The sequence below is a fragment of the Magnolia sinica genome, chromosome 15, assembly GCF_029962835.1.
Source record: "Magnolia sinica isolate HGM2019 chromosome 15, MsV1, whole genome shotgun sequence".
In the NCBI taxonomy this organism is placed as follows: Eukaryota; Viridiplantae; Streptophyta; class Magnoliopsida; order Magnoliales; family Magnoliaceae; genus Magnolia; species Magnolia sinica.
Genome location: NC_080587.1, coordinates 37,261,767 through 37,279,140, shown reverse-complemented (window position 1 = coordinate 37,279,140; position 17,374 = coordinate 37,261,767). Strand labels below are relative to the sequence as shown.

Below are 17,374 nucleotides of genomic sequence, written 5' to 3'. Positions count from 1 at the left end.
ACGTATGAGCGTAGACACGAATTACGACTAAAGTTAACAACTACTTGATTACTGTTACTGGTTACACTAAGCAATGTAAATGACTAATAATACTAAGGAACATAAAGTAATTGAAAGGTAGATTTGATTTGATTTGGTTTGTATGAGGCCCCTTCTTTTGTTGAATTTACTTGTTATTTATAGCTTTAAAACAACCATCTGGATGCTTCCTATGTTTTGACGCTTACCATAATCGTTTCAGTATTATTGACCTTTTAGAGTCACATGTATTGTAACCGTTCTAGGCTTTCTTATCAACTCGACCACATTCCCTCGGTCACTCTTACTTTGTGGAAGATGTAGCATCGCTCGATGGATGTCATTTGTATTACCGTTTAATTCTCTTAGGGTATCTTCGTAGATCTTGAATACACCTTGCAACTCTCGTAAAATTACAAGTGTCTCTTTTTTATTGGCTCTCGTAGGAACAGACAGAAATAGGGTACAACATACCCCCCCCCCCCCTCTCTCACGTTTCACCTTTGGATAAAAAGTGAAAGCAACGTGTGACCCCTTATAAATGCAGTCGTCCTTTAGGACATGTAGCAACGCTTCATTTACCACGCCTAACTGAGACAATTCCGAATCAGTCGTGTTTTCCTTTTTCTTTTCTTTTTTTTTTTTTAAATAAAGAGATACTCCTTTGTTGTTGTGCGTATAAGTGTCATACCATATGAGATCATGATTACATCCTAATTAATGCACCTGATTTCAGCAGATATAAACCCCATTTCAATACGTTTCCCAATTTCTTAAGCTCTCTTTCATGTGTCTTTGTTTTTAAAACCCTAACCTTCTCATACCTACGATGGTTGCTTCCTCATCTTCTATCTCCTAAACCTTTTAGCAAAATAATCTAATATGTACATTAGATGGCATTTTCAAAAAGTTCACCAATGAAATCATCTTCAAATTGCTTATCAAAGATTATTACAGCCTTTGACCAGCTTTCTTCACTGAAATCCAAGCTGATGAAATCTGTTCATTGGATCATTTCTTTCCAAACTGTCCTAGCAAGAACATGCTAATCCAATCTAGTCAATTTTGAATTCTTCCAATGGCCCTTAAAACTCCACGATCTTAGTCGAAACCCTTACCAGGACGACACGATTGGTTTGACCGCATCACTGCACAATTTAAAGCTTCTTAGAGAGAGATTGACATCTACATATGCATCAAACTGTCACTGTATGATTACGCATCAGATCCCCTTCTTCTCACTGTAGCATTAACATTCTGAAATCTGTCGATAAACACTTTATTTTTTGGATGCGACCCCATAAGTCTAACAATTTTGGATGTTCGTGCCCTTACCCAGTTTCTTCCTTTTAGCGAGGCAGTTTTTCCAAGCTTTGCTCATGATGAAGAAAGACATTTCAATAATAAAGCCGACAAGGCCTATTCTCATTTCATGCTCGCTTATCATAAATATGAAGGCCAAGTCAAGTATGAAAACACACGACCTTCCTACTGCTATAGATCTGTCGTCACTTGCTTTGTGTGAACACTCTCTAGATTACCAACGAGTACATTCAACTGGCCAAGACACTCGTACAGGGTCAAAAATTATCCCTTGCACCCTTTGTACTCGACCACTTATACGGAGGCATGTACGAGCTAACCACCAAGGGTCTATTTCACAGCGGATGACCATTATGACTTTTCTAAATGTGGCTCTATGAATACTTTCATTCTTTTCTTGTACATTCTCATCCTCCCTTGGATATTGTCTATACCTCTTATGGACATCACAACATTCATTTTTCCCAAGAAGTCTATATAATTTTTTTACATATATGAATTTCATTTTCTTTACTCTTGACGTTAGTAAGCGTTATCACACATTTACTCATTTCTACTTGAAAAGGTCTAGTCCGTCCTGGTTCATAGGCGATTTTGAAGAAAATGATGAACATATAGCCTCATTAATGCTTAATGCTTGGGAAAGTTACCTCATATGTAGGGACCTTCCTCACGGCGACACAATAGAAATTGGCAAAAATGCCAAGGTTGGAATTAAGAAATACAATATGAATTTACTTGCTCGATAATTCGGCCTCATCAAATGTATCCTTTGTCCATTCACCCAAAAAACTTGCAACCAACCCCCTTACTCTCGGCCGATCGTTGATCGGGTTGAACTCTACCGTTCTCTTCATTATAGTTTCCAATTGGGTAGTATTTCTTTTGAGCTTCTTGTATTTCCAAACCGTCCTCAGATAATGGACACTTTTTTTGAATGGTCGAGGGCATGGTTCACAATCCCATGTGTAGGGTCGTGATGTAGTAATAACTCGGTGAAAACGAGGTCGAATGCATAGGGAATGGGGAACACAGTCTATAACTAATCTAAGTCTAATTTGGTTGGTCTGAGTTTTTAATCTAGCAATTTAGAAAAAAAGTTTTGAAATAATAAAGATAAAAAGCTTAAGGATCCAAGAATCCACCTATAGCAACAATCTCAATATTCAATATACATGATTCAATGATAACTCAATTGGAATCGAAGTCCTATCCTATCTAATCGGATGATGGAGCTGTTAAAACAGAATTTGAATCTTCCATTAATTTGGTCCCCAAATATCCATCTAATGTAATGATAGTATGAGAATTCAATCATCCTACCATGCCCAGGAGACGATGGTGAACAATGACTTCTACACATCACACAATTCTAAAGTCAATAAGATCATATCAAAAGCCTTCACAACACCTACTATGATTTCAGTCACAATAAATCATAGAAGACTGGAAATATATATTAATTCAAACCAAAACTTAATAGAAGTTCAACATACTCTTGAATCAAAGCAAACTGAATATTAAAATAAACTATAGGTTTCATCCCTTAGCCTTAGCTAAAAGATTAGCCTAAGAAGACTAACATCCTAAAAGAAAAACAAAAGAAAAACTAGAAAGATCTACTATAACCATGAAGAAATCGAAATGGAAGAATGTTGTCGACGCTCCACCTAGGCCTTTTCTCCATTTCCAAACCCTACAAGATGCTTTGGAGCATCCTAGGAACTCCTATTTATAGTTGGGGAACTCCGACTTTAGCACCGAGTTGGAAAAATCTAGAAACCACCTCAAATTTACGCAGTCCGTACATAATTTGCGTAACCTTAAGCTATTTGAACCAGAGCTTGGGCTAGCCAAAATTATACTTTGACTGGCTGAATTCCTACAATTTTCAAAAGAAAATGTTGCTGGATTTTCACCTGAACTTTCTCAGGCTGGCCGAATTTTAAGCTTGGACTAGCTGAACCAAAACTTGGGCTAGCTGAATTTTCGCTTTAAATCTTCGATTCTCTTTATTTCTCACTTGATTTTCTTGGATCTTTGGCATGCGAATTCTTCAATCTTGTCTCTTAAGATCCATCCCTTGCCTTGGTGATTCTTGAGCATTAAATCCATATTTTTAACATTCTTTTCAATCCAAGCTCTCAGATTTATCTCGCAATACAAATATATATAAAATCTACCCATAAGCATTATCATGTTCATAAAACCAAGATATAAATAGGGGAAATATGTAATATTTAACACTCAACACCCCCCCCCCCAAACCAGCATTTTTCTAGTCCTGAGCAAAACATGCGTAACATAATCTTCAATTCTCAATATTCAAACCTCTTCTAGAAAACAATCTTTTGTGTAAACAAGCATGACTAAGTATAATCCAAAGATGCGAGAGTAAAAATTTTAAAAACCTAGAGCCGAATCAAATGAGCAATCAATCAAATAGGTTCTTCATTAACCACTTAAGAGCATAAGTTCATATATCAAGTTTTTCCAAGTGCTCAGTGAATTCTAACTTACTTTCTATAAAAACACTATCATTTCATAATGTTAGTCATGCTCATCACCTCAAGATTAATTGAATAATCAAGTGCTAATTCCGAACTTATCCTCTTTTTCTTCTTTTTCCAGTTTTTGATTTTATATTGATGGTCTCTTTTTATTTATTCTTTTCAGACTTTACAATCTTTACATTCTTTTCATTCTTTTTCATTATACATGACTTTTTTTTGTCGATCTCATTGTTTTTTAACTGGTTCTTTTCATCTTTTAAGGTGGATAAAATTCTCTAGACTCAATTATCAACATCTATCAATGATTTACATACTAACAATAAAAAATTCTAGCACAATTCACAGAAAACTAATTGAATGTGTCCTGTGATTTAGATCAATATGATATTCAAACTTCCTCTTAATCAATTAAATGAAAGAACTTAAGTGATAAGTTACTCAATTAATCAAACTCCAATGATTCAAAATTTAATATTCATCTTATCATACTCAAAGCATTCTTAAGTAGACAAACTTTTGTTTTCCAAATAGGTTTTTACTTGAAAATTCAGAAATTTTCAACAATTTTTACTCAAAGACTAAGAAAACACTGATTAGTTTACCTAATCCATACCCCCAACCTAAAATTTACATTGTCCTCAACGTAAAAAACATATGTAATAAGAGTAAAATTTAGAGCAATGAAAATAAAGGGGAGTACATGAAGAGTACTTGTGAGGTGAATATGAACTTCCAACCAAATTTTGGTCTAGTGACTAACTAAACTGCGAAAAACAAACTAATCCTAAGAAAGCAAAAGAAATTTAATCCTCATATAATAATTATTCAAAGGTGACGATTCTTCCTCCAACAAGTATCTCAATAGATTTCTCAACAAAGTTTTCAACAAGATCATCCAAAAACCTACTTTGAAGCAAGTTTGGATGTCCTGGACCGTCATTATCTAGAGAAATCTAAGCACCTCATCAAAGAATTTATTCTTTAGATCTTGGGTGTATGTTTCACTTGCAGCAGAAAAATGTTTAATGTTAGTGGGTTGCGGTGAATAAGAGACCATAAACAATTGAATAACTGAAAATTTGTTCGTCGTGGTCTCTTGAAAATCCAGGGTCTTAGACTTTAATTCAGAAAGCATCTCCTCCACCTGTAATGGTAAGAATTTCGTGTTAGTGGAAGGAGCATTATCAACTTCCTGGCCAATAGGATTGTTTAAATCCACAAAGTGTGCCAGGAAGACTTATAGAGATTTAGGAGTTTCAATTAAAAGAGATTCATCATCTTCAAATGTATCCATCAAGTTTATCTCATGGGTCAGGTCCTCGTCCTCTTGTGGTTTGTGCGAATGAAATACATTGAATTTTACTATCATATTTCCAAAAGATACTTTCATTATTCCATTCTGGCAATTTATGATGACATTTGCGGTGGTCAGGAATGGCCAGCCTAATATGATAGGAATTTGAGCGCCCACATTTGAAATTGAGCGTGTGTCCAAGACGATGAAATCTACTAGGTAGTAGAATCTATCGACTTGGACCAACACATCTTCGATCATACCTCTCGGTATTCTAGTCGAGCGATCGGCTAGTTGTAATGTTGTTTTGGTGGGTTTGAACTCACCGAGGCCTAACTGGTCATATATCGAGTATGGTATCAGATTAACACTTGCCCCGAGGTCTAAAAGTACTCTATCAATCTTAAAGTTTCCAATCACACATGAGACCGTAGGACTTCCAGGATCCTTTTATTTTGGGGGATTGTTTTAATTGATTATGGTGCTCACCTATTCAATAGAAAAATGCTTTCTTATGTACGTTCAGCTTCCGCTTTACCACATTTGAAGCATTGCTAGATTCACCACCATCCTTTGAATTTTTAGACTCCTTAGGTCTCTCAACTTTCCTTGGAATCTCTTTGTCTATTTCGTTTCCACTTCTCAGGGTAGTGATGGTTTTAACATGTTCCACATGTTGAGTTGAAAAGTTAAGATCACTTATCTCAAATTGCTCTTTTGGGTTAGGTTGAGGCTGGGCCGGAAAGATCCTTGTTTCCCTAACATTCAGTTGTGTTTCAAGTCTTGCAACCAAAGTTCTAAGCTCATTCATAGCTTGCAGTTGCTCCTGCCTAAATGCATTTCATGTATCTTCAAGTGTTCTCCTTGGTGGAAGTCTACTAGATGGCCCTTGTAGAAAATTGGTTACATTTGCAGTTAGTTCATTTCTCCTAAGGTTCCGCTCATTAGGAGTGTGCATGTCAGAATTTGGTGCACTAAGTAGCCATTAATATGTGTTTGTAGTATCTGCTTGAACGTGAAACACTTCTTGAAAAGCTGGGATTGTAGGACAATTTTTGGTTAGGTGTACAACGCTATCATAATTTCGACATACGGTTTCAGCGAGAGTTGATTCCTTCATAGATTTTAAGTCCTCAAATTTTCAGGTGAGAATTGCCAACCGTACATTAATATCATCTTCCTCCTTAAGTACATGTACTCCTATCTCTCTTGACACTTCCTTGGGATTACTAGCTTAGTTTGCAATGTTCCATGATTGAGAGTTTTCAGCTAGCATGTCAAAGTAATCCCAGGCATCTTTGGTTTTTTATCCATGAACTCGTTATTACACATCATCTGTATGAATTGGTGCATGTTCGGACTAAGTCCGTCATAAAAAAGATCAATTGTTCACCAAGTTTCATAACCATGGTGCGAGTAAGCGAGAAGTAAGTCTTTGAACCATTCCCAATATTCAAAGAATGTCTCATTATTTTTCTGGGAGAAGTTCATTATTTCCCGTCTAAGAGCATTGGTTTTATGAGTTGGGAAGAATGTTTTAAGGAACTCCTGGCTCATCTTTGCCCATGTGCCAACGGCTTTAGGCCTTAATGAATGAAACTATGATTTGGCCTTTTCTTTTAGAGAGAATGAAAATCATTTAAGGATAATTGTATCAGAAGGAACATCATTAAAATGTATGGTTGTAACGATCTCTTCGAATTCTTTAATATGCATATATGGATTTTCTGAATTAAGTCCATGGAACTTAAGAAGTAATTAAATTATCTTAGGTTTGAAGTTTATGTTTACTGCATTGATTAGGAGAATTATGCAAGAAGGTGAACTTGTTCTCACCGATTGTAAATAATTTTGTAGAGTTTGAACCGGTGGAACCCGATGCACTTCATTCTCATCACGCACCGTCCTAAAAGGTGGTGTGTGATGCACAGGATCTTCATCAACATGATGTTCTTGAGCCATGCTCTCAGATGATATTTCAAAAATATTTGGGAGTTTTCTAACTTGTCAATGGATTTTTCAACCAAACCTCTTTCTCTCAAAGGTCTCAGAGTATGGTCCCTTACCCACGTGGGTAGAAGTTTCAGGTGGTCCCTCTGGATCCACAGGGACCAATATAGTTTTCTGGTTGTCCTTGATGAAGATATACACATTATCACGCCCTTTATGAGTGGCGTCACAGTCGAATTACCGGGGTTGAGCGAGTAGTATGTGACATGCTTCCATGTTAACCACATCACATACCACTTCATCTTTGTAATGTTTGCCAATAGAAAAGGATATGGTGCACGGTTCAGTTACCTTGGTTTCACTAACCTTCTTGATCCAGCCGATCGTATATGGGGAGGGATAATGCTTCGTTTTCAATTATAATTTTTCTAACATTACCCTGGAAATGATGTTCTCACTGCTCCCACTATCGATGATCACATCACAAACTTTTCAATTCACCATACACATAGTTCGGAAGATGTTGTGTTGTTGTGGGTGTACTTCTTTTCTTGGCGCATATAATAGTTGCCTCACGATGAGCGATTCGCAATGATTCTGCTGAACCCAACCTGATTCGTCCATTTCGTCTTATGTGGCGTGCTCTGGTTCCTCAATAGTTGTATCCTCGTCAGCGTATTTAGCACTACCATCATTAATGACGAGGTTCGCCACTTGTTGCTGGGGACAAGTATTTGATAGGTGACTTGGCTGTCTATAATGAAAGCAATGGTCCCCCCTTGGCCGAGCATAGGGGTTCGGGATTCTGCTTAGGTCAGCAGTAGTCAATACGCCCCTTTGGGGCCTAGTTTGAATGTTTCCTTGATCTCGGTTCACGGGTGCATGAGGTTGAGTGCATGCTCCTACGGGCTCCTTCCCCTTAAGCTATGGAGCTCCCTAGGGCAGTCCTGTCACAGCAACCCTAGTGGTAGGATAGGTCCGTGTGTTGGAACATTCAAGTTGTACTTCCGCTCGAGTGGCCAACTTGATTGCATCATTCATCATCCAAACGGACTGTATCTGGACTCGATCCTGGATCGCCATACATAATCCACCATTGAATCGAGCGACTTGTTGCGATTCAGTTTCGGGCAAATTGTTATGCGTCACTAAGTTGTAGAATTCTTCTACGTAATCTCTCACCGTCCGACTACCCTGCCGACAATTTTAGTATTGTTGGAATAGTACCTGATCATAGTCGCTAGGAAGGAATCGTGCGTGTAGAAGTTGCTTCATCCACTGTTATGTGCGAATTGGTGCTTTTGTCTGTCTCGCCCATGAGAGTTGTAGTTGCTCCCACCAAGCTGAAACTCTATCTTTCAACTTATATGCTACAAGCTTGACCTTTTTTGCTTCGGGGATGTCTATATAGTCGAAGAATCACTCAACCTCAGAAAGCCAATCGAGAAAATCCTTAATGTATAGTTGGCCATTGAAGCTAGGAAGATCGACCCTCATCTTTAATTCCCAATCTATCCGATCACCACCTGGTCTGGGATATTGGAGGACTATGTCGTCGACCTCTTCATCGTTGGATCCTCCTTCCTCAGGAGTGATTGTTTAGTTTGTTGATGGCATTATTCTGCGATCAGGGTGAACATGAATTCCAGCAATAGGTGGTGGTGGTGGTAGGTGATCATGAGTTCCAACAATAGGTGGTGGTGGATTACTACCATGAACACAGAGCTGCCCTAGGGCTTTTGCTTGACGATCTGCCAAGCGATCAATGGAAGCTTGCATCCCTTGCATGGCTTGCCGATTCTCTCGTTGCGCCTCTTTGAAAGCTGCCACCATTAAAGGTAAATTCTTTGGAGCATCGTCCATGGGATTGTTGCCTGACCCATCATTGGAAGCCATCAATCCGAGGGAAAACCTCACTTTGATACCAAACTGACGCAGGGGAGGACATGAGGTCGAGCGTCGTCTTCCTCAAGAGGATAAATATTCCGAATCCATGAAATTTCTCTGAACTCCTCACAGAGACTTCTCGAATCCACGAGGAAAGAAAGCAGGAAAATAAAAATAAATTCTAAAAAATTCAAAATTGATTGAAGAATGAAAAAAATGAGTTCACAACCCTTTAAATAGAGATACTAAGTAATGAGAGAGAAATTAGAATCAAACTACGACTAAAACTCCTAGAATTCGTGACTTACTATAAATAGTAAACTTACTATTTATAGATGGTCGTGATGCCTATTAGTGCACAAGGTTTTCAGCTAAAAATAGTAAGTGTCCGATTTGGCTTCACCAAGCTATTCTCCTAATTATTCTAAGCTCTTTTTGTGTTGGGCACAATTCCACCCGGACAAGGCTTTTCAGTACCACCCGAGCAAGGCAAATGTGGTGGCGAACGAGCTCAGCCGTCAGCCACAAGGCCTGGTGGCACATGTGATGGTTCGACAGTGGCAGATGCTCGAGGATGTTTCAGAGTATGACTTTGAGTTTGGTCTGCAGTCTTCCATTGTTCATCTTTCGAGCTTGTCGATTCAACCCTCTTTGGTTGCTAGGGTGATCGAAGTTCAGCAGACGTCAGAGGCTATTAATGTTATCAGGCAGAGGATGCGCACAGCTCAGAGCCGGCAGAAGAGTTTTGTTGATCGTCGGTGTCGACCCCTCGAGTTTGCAGTTGGGGACATGGTATATCTCAAGGTCTCGCCTATGAAGGGCGTGGTTCACTTTGGTGTGAAGGGTAAGCTCGCTCCGATATTTATTGGACCTTTTAAGATTACCGAGCGCGTGGGCGCGGTGGCCTATAAGCTTGCCTTACCTCCTGAGTTGTCCGCGATCCACGACATGTTCCATGTTTTTATGTTGCGGAAGTGTGCGTCGGACACTATTCCTGTGATTGATTGACAACCACTTAAGGTCCGTGAGAATGCTTCTTATATTGAGCAGCTGATTCGTATTCTTGATCGGAAGGAGCAGGTCCTCAGGACCAAGGTCATTCCCTTGGTGAAGATGCAATGAAGTCATCATTCGGAGGCTGAGGCATCTTGGGAGCGTGAGGCCGAGATTAGAGAGCGTTATCCCCATTTATTCAATGATTGATTGCTTATATTACTTGCATTGCCTTCTCTTGTGTTTAATGATTGAGGTATATATATGATGATGTTTATGCATTTTGTTGTTCCGGTCTTGTCAATTTCGAGGATGAAATTTCTTTGTTGGTGGGGAGGATTATGAGACTCGACCCAAGTTCGCATGTGTGCATGTGTGTGTGTGTGAGTATTCATCCATTTTGGTGCCGTGGTCCTACCGGTCAAATTTCGGCGACCCGTGACCCTCAGATTGTGTTTGCGGTCATCCTTGAGTCCGGTCACGTAAGCTCGACTCGGATCGACCTAGACCTATGCCATCTCGATCGTATTGTCGCCGCGGTTCCAACGCCGTATCTCGTACATAAATCTGACATGTTCATCAAAAGTTATAAGCCACACATTATTTGGGCCATCAATCATGATGTAGGGCCCACTTTACCCATGTGCATGTTTTTCCATGTGGGCCCACCCTAGGTTCCATGTGCCTAGCCTAGTCTAGTGCCTAACCTACCCTACACATCCCTATAGCTAGCAATGATAGAAGTTCTCTAACCTAGGCAAGGATAACCTCTTTTCTAGAAACTCATGATGTGTTCTCTAACCCAAGTCCTCTTTTCTAGCAAAAATCTGGATTTTTCTCTTTTCAAGAGAGAAAACTCATCATTCTCCTCTTTCTAGAAATCTCATCATTTCTTTGCTATACCTCTCCCATTCCTCATCTTTTTCTCTCTTATTCTCTCATTCTCCTCTCCTCCTAGCAAAAACTTCCAGCCCCTTCTCCCATCTTTTCCAGCCCTTTCTTCCCTCATTTGCTCTCTATCTAGCCATTTGCAACTCATCTACAACCTTTAATCATCTTCCTCTTGAAGCCTATTACCTAGATCTTGGAGTTTGAAGGCATATTTCTAGGTGGGTGCTCTCCTTAGCTTCTTCTCTCTTTCTTCTCTCTTTCTTTCTTTTCCTTGCATGTATGAAAGCATGTAGGACCCACCAATCCATGGTGGGGGTCCTACATGGTTCCTAGGATAAGGCCATGGGCATAGATCCTCTATATTTCTATCCATGGTGGGCCATTCTCTATGGACCCACCATGATGCTTTCTCCTTCTCATTTCTTGCACCCCATGGGCCATCTAGGCCTTGCATGCATGTGGGAAAAATGATCCCTACCCTCCAGCAAGTTCCTTTGATGTATTATAGCATGCATATATCATAACATAGTGGATAGTATGGATTTGGGTGTGGGAGGTCTATTAGTGGCGGGACCTTCCACCAATGGCCGATTGCTTCTTCCTTCTCCCTTTATTTCTATTTTTCTCTTGTGTATTCTGATGATGTGTGGCCCACCAAGGAGAGGTCAACAACATCTTAGACCCTTAGTTAGATGGGAAGTCTAAGCCCACCATGCATGCATGGCTTGGGTGACCTCCAAAATGGCTTTTTTATGGAGGTTTGAGTGAGCTCATGGGTGTGGAATTTTGTTAACCTATTAAGGTGGACCCCACCTGTTGAATCAGGCCAAAACCCTTTGATTAATTTGTATGGGCTGAAATATGGACAACATATGTTGCTGTCCAGATTTCAGGCCCAGTTTGTGCATGACTTTTGAGGTAATGTTTGGATCTGTTTGGATGCCCTTTTCTCCCAAATTTCTTTGGAAATTTTTTGAGGTGTGGACCCCACCTTGATGTAGGATAGGCCCCACATCATTTAACCCTTGATTGAGGCCTATGGGATGGACCAAAGTAGGCCGGACGTCCAGAAATTTCTAGATAATCCAGCAATGTTGCATGTTGGAGAGGAGCCTATTGTACCTTAAATTTTGGGGAAGTGGGCCACTCCAGTGGACCCCACCTACTATCCATACATGGGAGTACCAAACCCACTTATTTTTCCAGTGAATTGAGAGACCTATGCCCACCCCATGAGGTGCCAATCATGGGGACAACAACATTGTGCAGTAGCAGATTTTTTTTGGAAAACATTGTTATCCAGAATTTGTATCAATTAAATAAAATACTTCTACCACTTCAAAAATTCTAAAATTTTCAGGGGGATGGACCATATATAGTAGGATACACCTATAAAATTTCAGGGCCAATGGATACCTGTACTCACCATGTCAATAGTTCAACCGGCCTACTGTATTGTGGTGTCCAGATTAGGCAGAATCTTAGGACAGATTATTTTCTTAAAATGAATTAAAATATTTATAGTTGTCCAAAAATCCTGAAATTTTGCAGAGAGGTGGTCCACTCATGATAGGACTCATATATAAATTTTTGGGTCCAATGGACCCCTGTGCACACCGTGGCAAGGGCTTGACCGGCCCACCACGTTGGGACATCCAGGTCAGTCCGATTTTTTGGACAGACTGACTTCTATAAATTAATTAAAATACTTCTAGTTATCCAAAAATCACAAAATTTTTTGGAGGTGAGGCCCACCCATGTAAGTATCACTCTGTAAAATTTTAGATCCAACGGACGTTTGAGCTGACCGTGGTGAGGCCGGGAGTGGCCCACAGGCAGGGACGCCTAGGCTGAGGCGTCCAGCCTGCTTCATGGGCCCACCTTGATGTGTTGTATATCCCACCATCCATCTATGTGAGGTCCTTAGGGGATTGACCATCCTCTCCTTTTTTTTTTTTTGGTATTCAATTGGGGGCCATTGGGTGGATTTTTTTGGCCAGACACCCCGGGGCCATAGAGCTGCCTACACATGGGACATACTTGCCTTAGGCTACTGCTGGGCCTGCATTCTAACGGCCTGACCCACTTGATATATGTGTCGCATATCCTCTCTCATTTGGTGGGACCCCACAGTGATTGTGTGGGTCATCAAGGGTTAAATACATTAAGAAATACTTTTATTGTTGGACTCCAACCAACTCAGAAATTTGGGTGGGCTGGAATTTGGCAATAAGCCTAATAATTGTTGCCTGTAAGTGTTTGTTTTGGGGCAATATGGCTCACTAGATTTGAGGAGGATTTAAGTCAGTTATCTTACCCTTTTAATTTTATTTTGGGCTTAATTAGTGCATGGCGAACGTGGTGGTGGACGAGGGGTTATAATCAAACTAAAACTTATTATTTATAGTAAAAACGGAATTAAAATAGGGAAACGACCATCGATCTGGTGTTATTTCACAAATTCAGGTTGGGTAACCCGACATAGCGGGGTTGGGTGGCTAAAGTAGCTCGTTCTACTCCAAAACCATATATTTTATGTCCGATAACTTATTTCGGATTGCGAGATATGCCTGATTTAAGGTCTGGTGGTCCGGATCACTTCTGTCATCGACCAGACCTTTTCTGATCCATCTTAGCCATGTAACTGTCCGCGACCCTCTCTACATCAGACAAGCATCCAACCGTAGATTTGTAAATAATTTTGTAAAATATCTTTTTATACTTGTGCTTTCTATATTGTAAAATGTTCTCCATATTGTGATTTTCCATACTAGTAAATCATGCTTCATACTTATGATTTTTCTACTTGAAAAGCATTATTCATACATGTGATTCTTATAGAGTATGATGGTAATGGAGAGTTATAAGGTATTTTATAATGATTGTGATTCATGAATTTTGATGTTACCAATCAATATTAGGATTGGATCGTAAATTATTTTGGTAATGATAATTTAATCATGCATTAGATTATGGAAGCTATGAACTGTGGGGAATGCTAGAAATGGGTGGGGCCAGATGGATGAACATGTTCGGATTGCAACATGCCACCTATGTAGGCCGAGTGGGTTTTGGGAGAGTGTTAGCCAATTGATGTAAAATGACCCTGGTGTTAAAAAGATCAATCGTACTGATTAATGCGGTTATCCTTCTTTGCATCCATCTACTCATGACATTTCCGTTTATATATAAATATATTAGATTCATAAACTGCTAAAAGTTTTACCTTAGGCACGTCACTTTCATGTTGTTGTTGCCAAAAGAGACTTTCTCAGAATGGATATGTTTTCATTTCAAAAACTTGCATATGTTTTATGTCATGAGCGAGTATTTTTTTTAGTGATTTTTATTAAAGATAATTTATTCAGAATGAGCATATTTTAATTTCTAAAACTTAAGTTGAAATATACTCATTAAGCTTTTGAGCTCATTAAGTTGTGATTATTGACTTTCACAAACATGACCTCATAGGAGAAATTAAGGATTGGACTGCTTGCTGAGTGCTTTATGATTGATTTAATTGTAATAGACTTGGTGATGAAGTTTGTACTTAAATTGGATGGTGATGTTTTAAGATGTAATGGAGTTAGATATATTTTCTTTTAATAAAATATTAGTAATGTTTATTTTATGGCATTATGGGTTGTAAGCATTAGAAATTTCGAGTCGTGCCCTGGGCATGGAATCGGGGTCGAGCATACTTGGGTGCCGGGCTCGGGACGTGGCATGACAATTAGTACAAAATGGACTGAAGGAGTGCCGAACTATGTGTGGTATTGCCTCTTCTTCTTCTTCTTCTTCTTCTTTTTATTTATTATTATTATTATTATTATTTTTACACACATTACACCCACACACACTACAATGGGCACTGAACCCATGACCTCTGTGTTGAAACTCTTGAGAATCTACCACCAAGCCATGAGTTGAGACTCTGGTATTGTGTGTAATTCAGCTCATAAAGACAGGCCTGAGTTTCTGGCATGGGTCGCTGATCATTAGCATCCATCACTCGTCCGACCGTTATGTTCTATTGTGGAGTGGTGACCATACATTGATCCGGCACATTGAATCGATCAGAACCATTGGTCTAAGCCAAAATAGCTGGTGTTCTCTTGATCTGAATGATCGATGTGGTTTGGCTATGGGATGAAGGTCTAGACATACTCTAGGCTGACACCGATGTCCTCATCAATGTCTCCAAATATGTATATACTTGCACTTGGAAGATAGTTTTGATATTTTTCAAAAAACATTAGTGGAATCCTTTATAAGCTGTTGCGTCCACTTTTTATAAACTTCCCATGTGAGACTAAACTTTCGGTAAGAAATGCAAAAATGCAATTCAGGGGTAGATGTTTCAATTAAAGAAATAAATGAAAATACCAAACCAAGATTTATGTAAAGAGCTTTATTGAATAACAAAATGCAATAGCACTTAAACAGGGGATGTACAAAAAAATAAAGAAGATGCAATCACTAAATGCACTCAATACCCACGAATCATATAAATAACAAAACCCCACAACCAAAAACATAGAATTCTTCAAGTACTTAGAAGTACTTCAAGACGACAATTCCTAGAACAAACACCAGAAGAGATGGCGAATTCATGTTATAGAGCTTAGAAGCTGAATTTGGAGTCAGAACTGGCCGGAGACCTGGCACTCCCGGAGTCACAGAGCTTGTTGGTGGAGCCACTGGCGGTAGATCGCTTGCATCAGGAAATGGTGATGGCGATGGTGATGATGAATCTGGTGACGCTGAATAAGACCCAAAAAAAAAAAAACAGATATTAGTGAAAAAGAAATGTTAGCTAAGTAAGAGTTCCATGTTTGAATTGCTAAACATTCTTTAAAAAAAAACATGAATGGGTGTTTTACATCTTGGGGGAAGAGGCAGAGGTGGCCCAAATTGGAAAGGACCTGAAAATGAAATGTACAAGGTTAGTGTAGTCATAAAGCTCAATGATATGTATCACTGCTACTTTTAAGCTAAGATAATGCAGTGTTAAAGCCGATATATATAGTTACTTTAACAAGAATTTCACCCTTAAAACATGTAAACAATCACGATAAGCTATATACGTGCATTGGTATTTTAAGACACAACAAAGACAGTCCGAGAACGTGGGGAATTCAGTGTGAAAGGTTACCTGGAGCTGGAAGAGGAGAGGCGGAGGCTGCAACAAAAGATAATTCATAGCGTTAGTAATTTTAATTAGCTTATTCAATATATTAATTAAGATCCTGTTTGGTTGACGGCTTAAAATGAGTTAAAATGAATTCATTATGCATTAGAGATCTTGAGATCTTTAATATATAATTAAAATAAGATTAACTCATTTTTAGGCATGCCTATAAATGTTTAAGGGTGTGTTTGGTTGTACCAAATTTCATAAGATGTGAGGAAAATTTTCACCAAATTCCAAATTAGACTGATTAATCATGAAATATTACAATATTTGGTGCAACCAAACACACCCTAAACAAGGCTTGTAAAATACCTTTCAAGCATTTTTTATTTTTATTTTTGGTTTACTTTTGAATGATAGTGGCATGGAACAGTCATTCCTTGTTTGTAAGATTAGCGGGCGAGCCAGGACAGGTCATCCCTGGTGCTGGCCTGACCTGCTTCTGGGCTAGTCTGGTCCGCTACTGGCTGGGTTTTGGTAACATTTTCATGCGGGAAGGTGGTGGCCGTCCCTAAATTTTAGGCCATGAGTGTGTGTGTGTGTCTATATATATATATATATACACCGACTGTATTGAGTGAGGCCCGCAGTCTTTGACAGGTAAGAAGAGCTTGTCATGATTGAATGGTTGTGGATTGTCGATGAATGCTGTACAAAAAAAAAATAAAAAAAATGATGAAATTCACCTTTGCATGCAAGGGGCACAGGGGCCATGTTACAGGCACGTGGGAGCGAGATGGCGAGTGTACGGTTGATCGGGAGTTGGAATGGGACGTTCCCTGTCAAAATGAGACAGGCGCAGTCGGAGCCACTACCAACGAGCGAACCGAGAGAAGAGCAACAGCCTGTGGTGGGAGACCCGTTGCCGTTGCCTGTACTTCCCGTTATGAAATTTAAGCAAGGAGTAAAGCTACTGATCATGGAAGCTGTGCATGCGGAATTGATCTGACCAGAGACGGACCACATTGGAATTGCCAAGATCATCACCACTAGTAGACCCTTGATCACTTCCATGTTTCTTGTTGCCTGTTGAGAGAGAGAGAGAGAGAGAGAGAGAGAGAGAGAGAGAGAGAGAGAGGAATGGAATGGATTAAGAGGGATAGGGGAAGAGGGTTTTTTATATATATAGAGGATATGAAAATAAGGAGAAATTGGAGGGGAAATGGGGTAGATTTGAAGTGGGTTTTGGAGCTCAACAACCTTTAACCAACTTGGCTTCTTTTATTTGCTTGTTTTTGAAATGGGCTAAGCTAGCATAGAGTAGAGTAGGTAGGGTTGGCATGTTGCTTCTATTTCTCTACTTTTGACTTC

General features: G+C 39.4%; 1 protein-coding gene across 1 annotated transcript; it reads right to left on the bottom strand.

Moving 5' to 3' along the window:
* Positions 1-15,233: 15,233 nt before the first annotated feature.
* Positions 15,234-17,143, bottom strand: LOC131227056 (non-specific lipid transfer protein GPI-anchored 16-like). The gene is made up of 4 exons (XM_058222758.1): positions 16,750-17,143; positions 16,025-16,051; positions 15,753-15,794; positions 15,234-15,632 (listed from the first exon to the last, which is right to left on the bottom strand). Exons 1-4 carry the CDS (start codon positions 17,075-17,077, stop codon positions 15,424-15,426), a joined length of 606 nt encoding a protein of 201 aa, XP_058078741.1. The 5' UTR covers positions 17,078-17,143; the 3' UTR covers positions 15,234-15,423.
* Between the last annotated feature and the right edge of the window lie 231 nt (positions 17,144-17,374).

What these genes read in the sequence shown, in the direction of transcription:
- LOC131227056 (XM_058222758.1), bottom strand. Translation starts at nt 17,077, where the DNA reads ATGGAAGTGATCAAGGGTCTACTAGTGGTGATGATCTTGGCAATTCCA. An exon ending in CTCTCCTCTTCCAGCTCCAG is followed by an intron (nt 15,795 to 16,024) that starts GTAACCTTTCAC and finishes TTTCATTTTCAG; the next exon opens with GTCCTTTCCAATTTGGGCCA. An exon ending in TCTGCCTCTTCCCCCAAGAT is followed by an intron (nt 15,633 to 15,752) that starts GTAAAACACCCA and finishes GGTCTTATTCAG; the next exon opens with CGTCACCAGATTCATCATCA.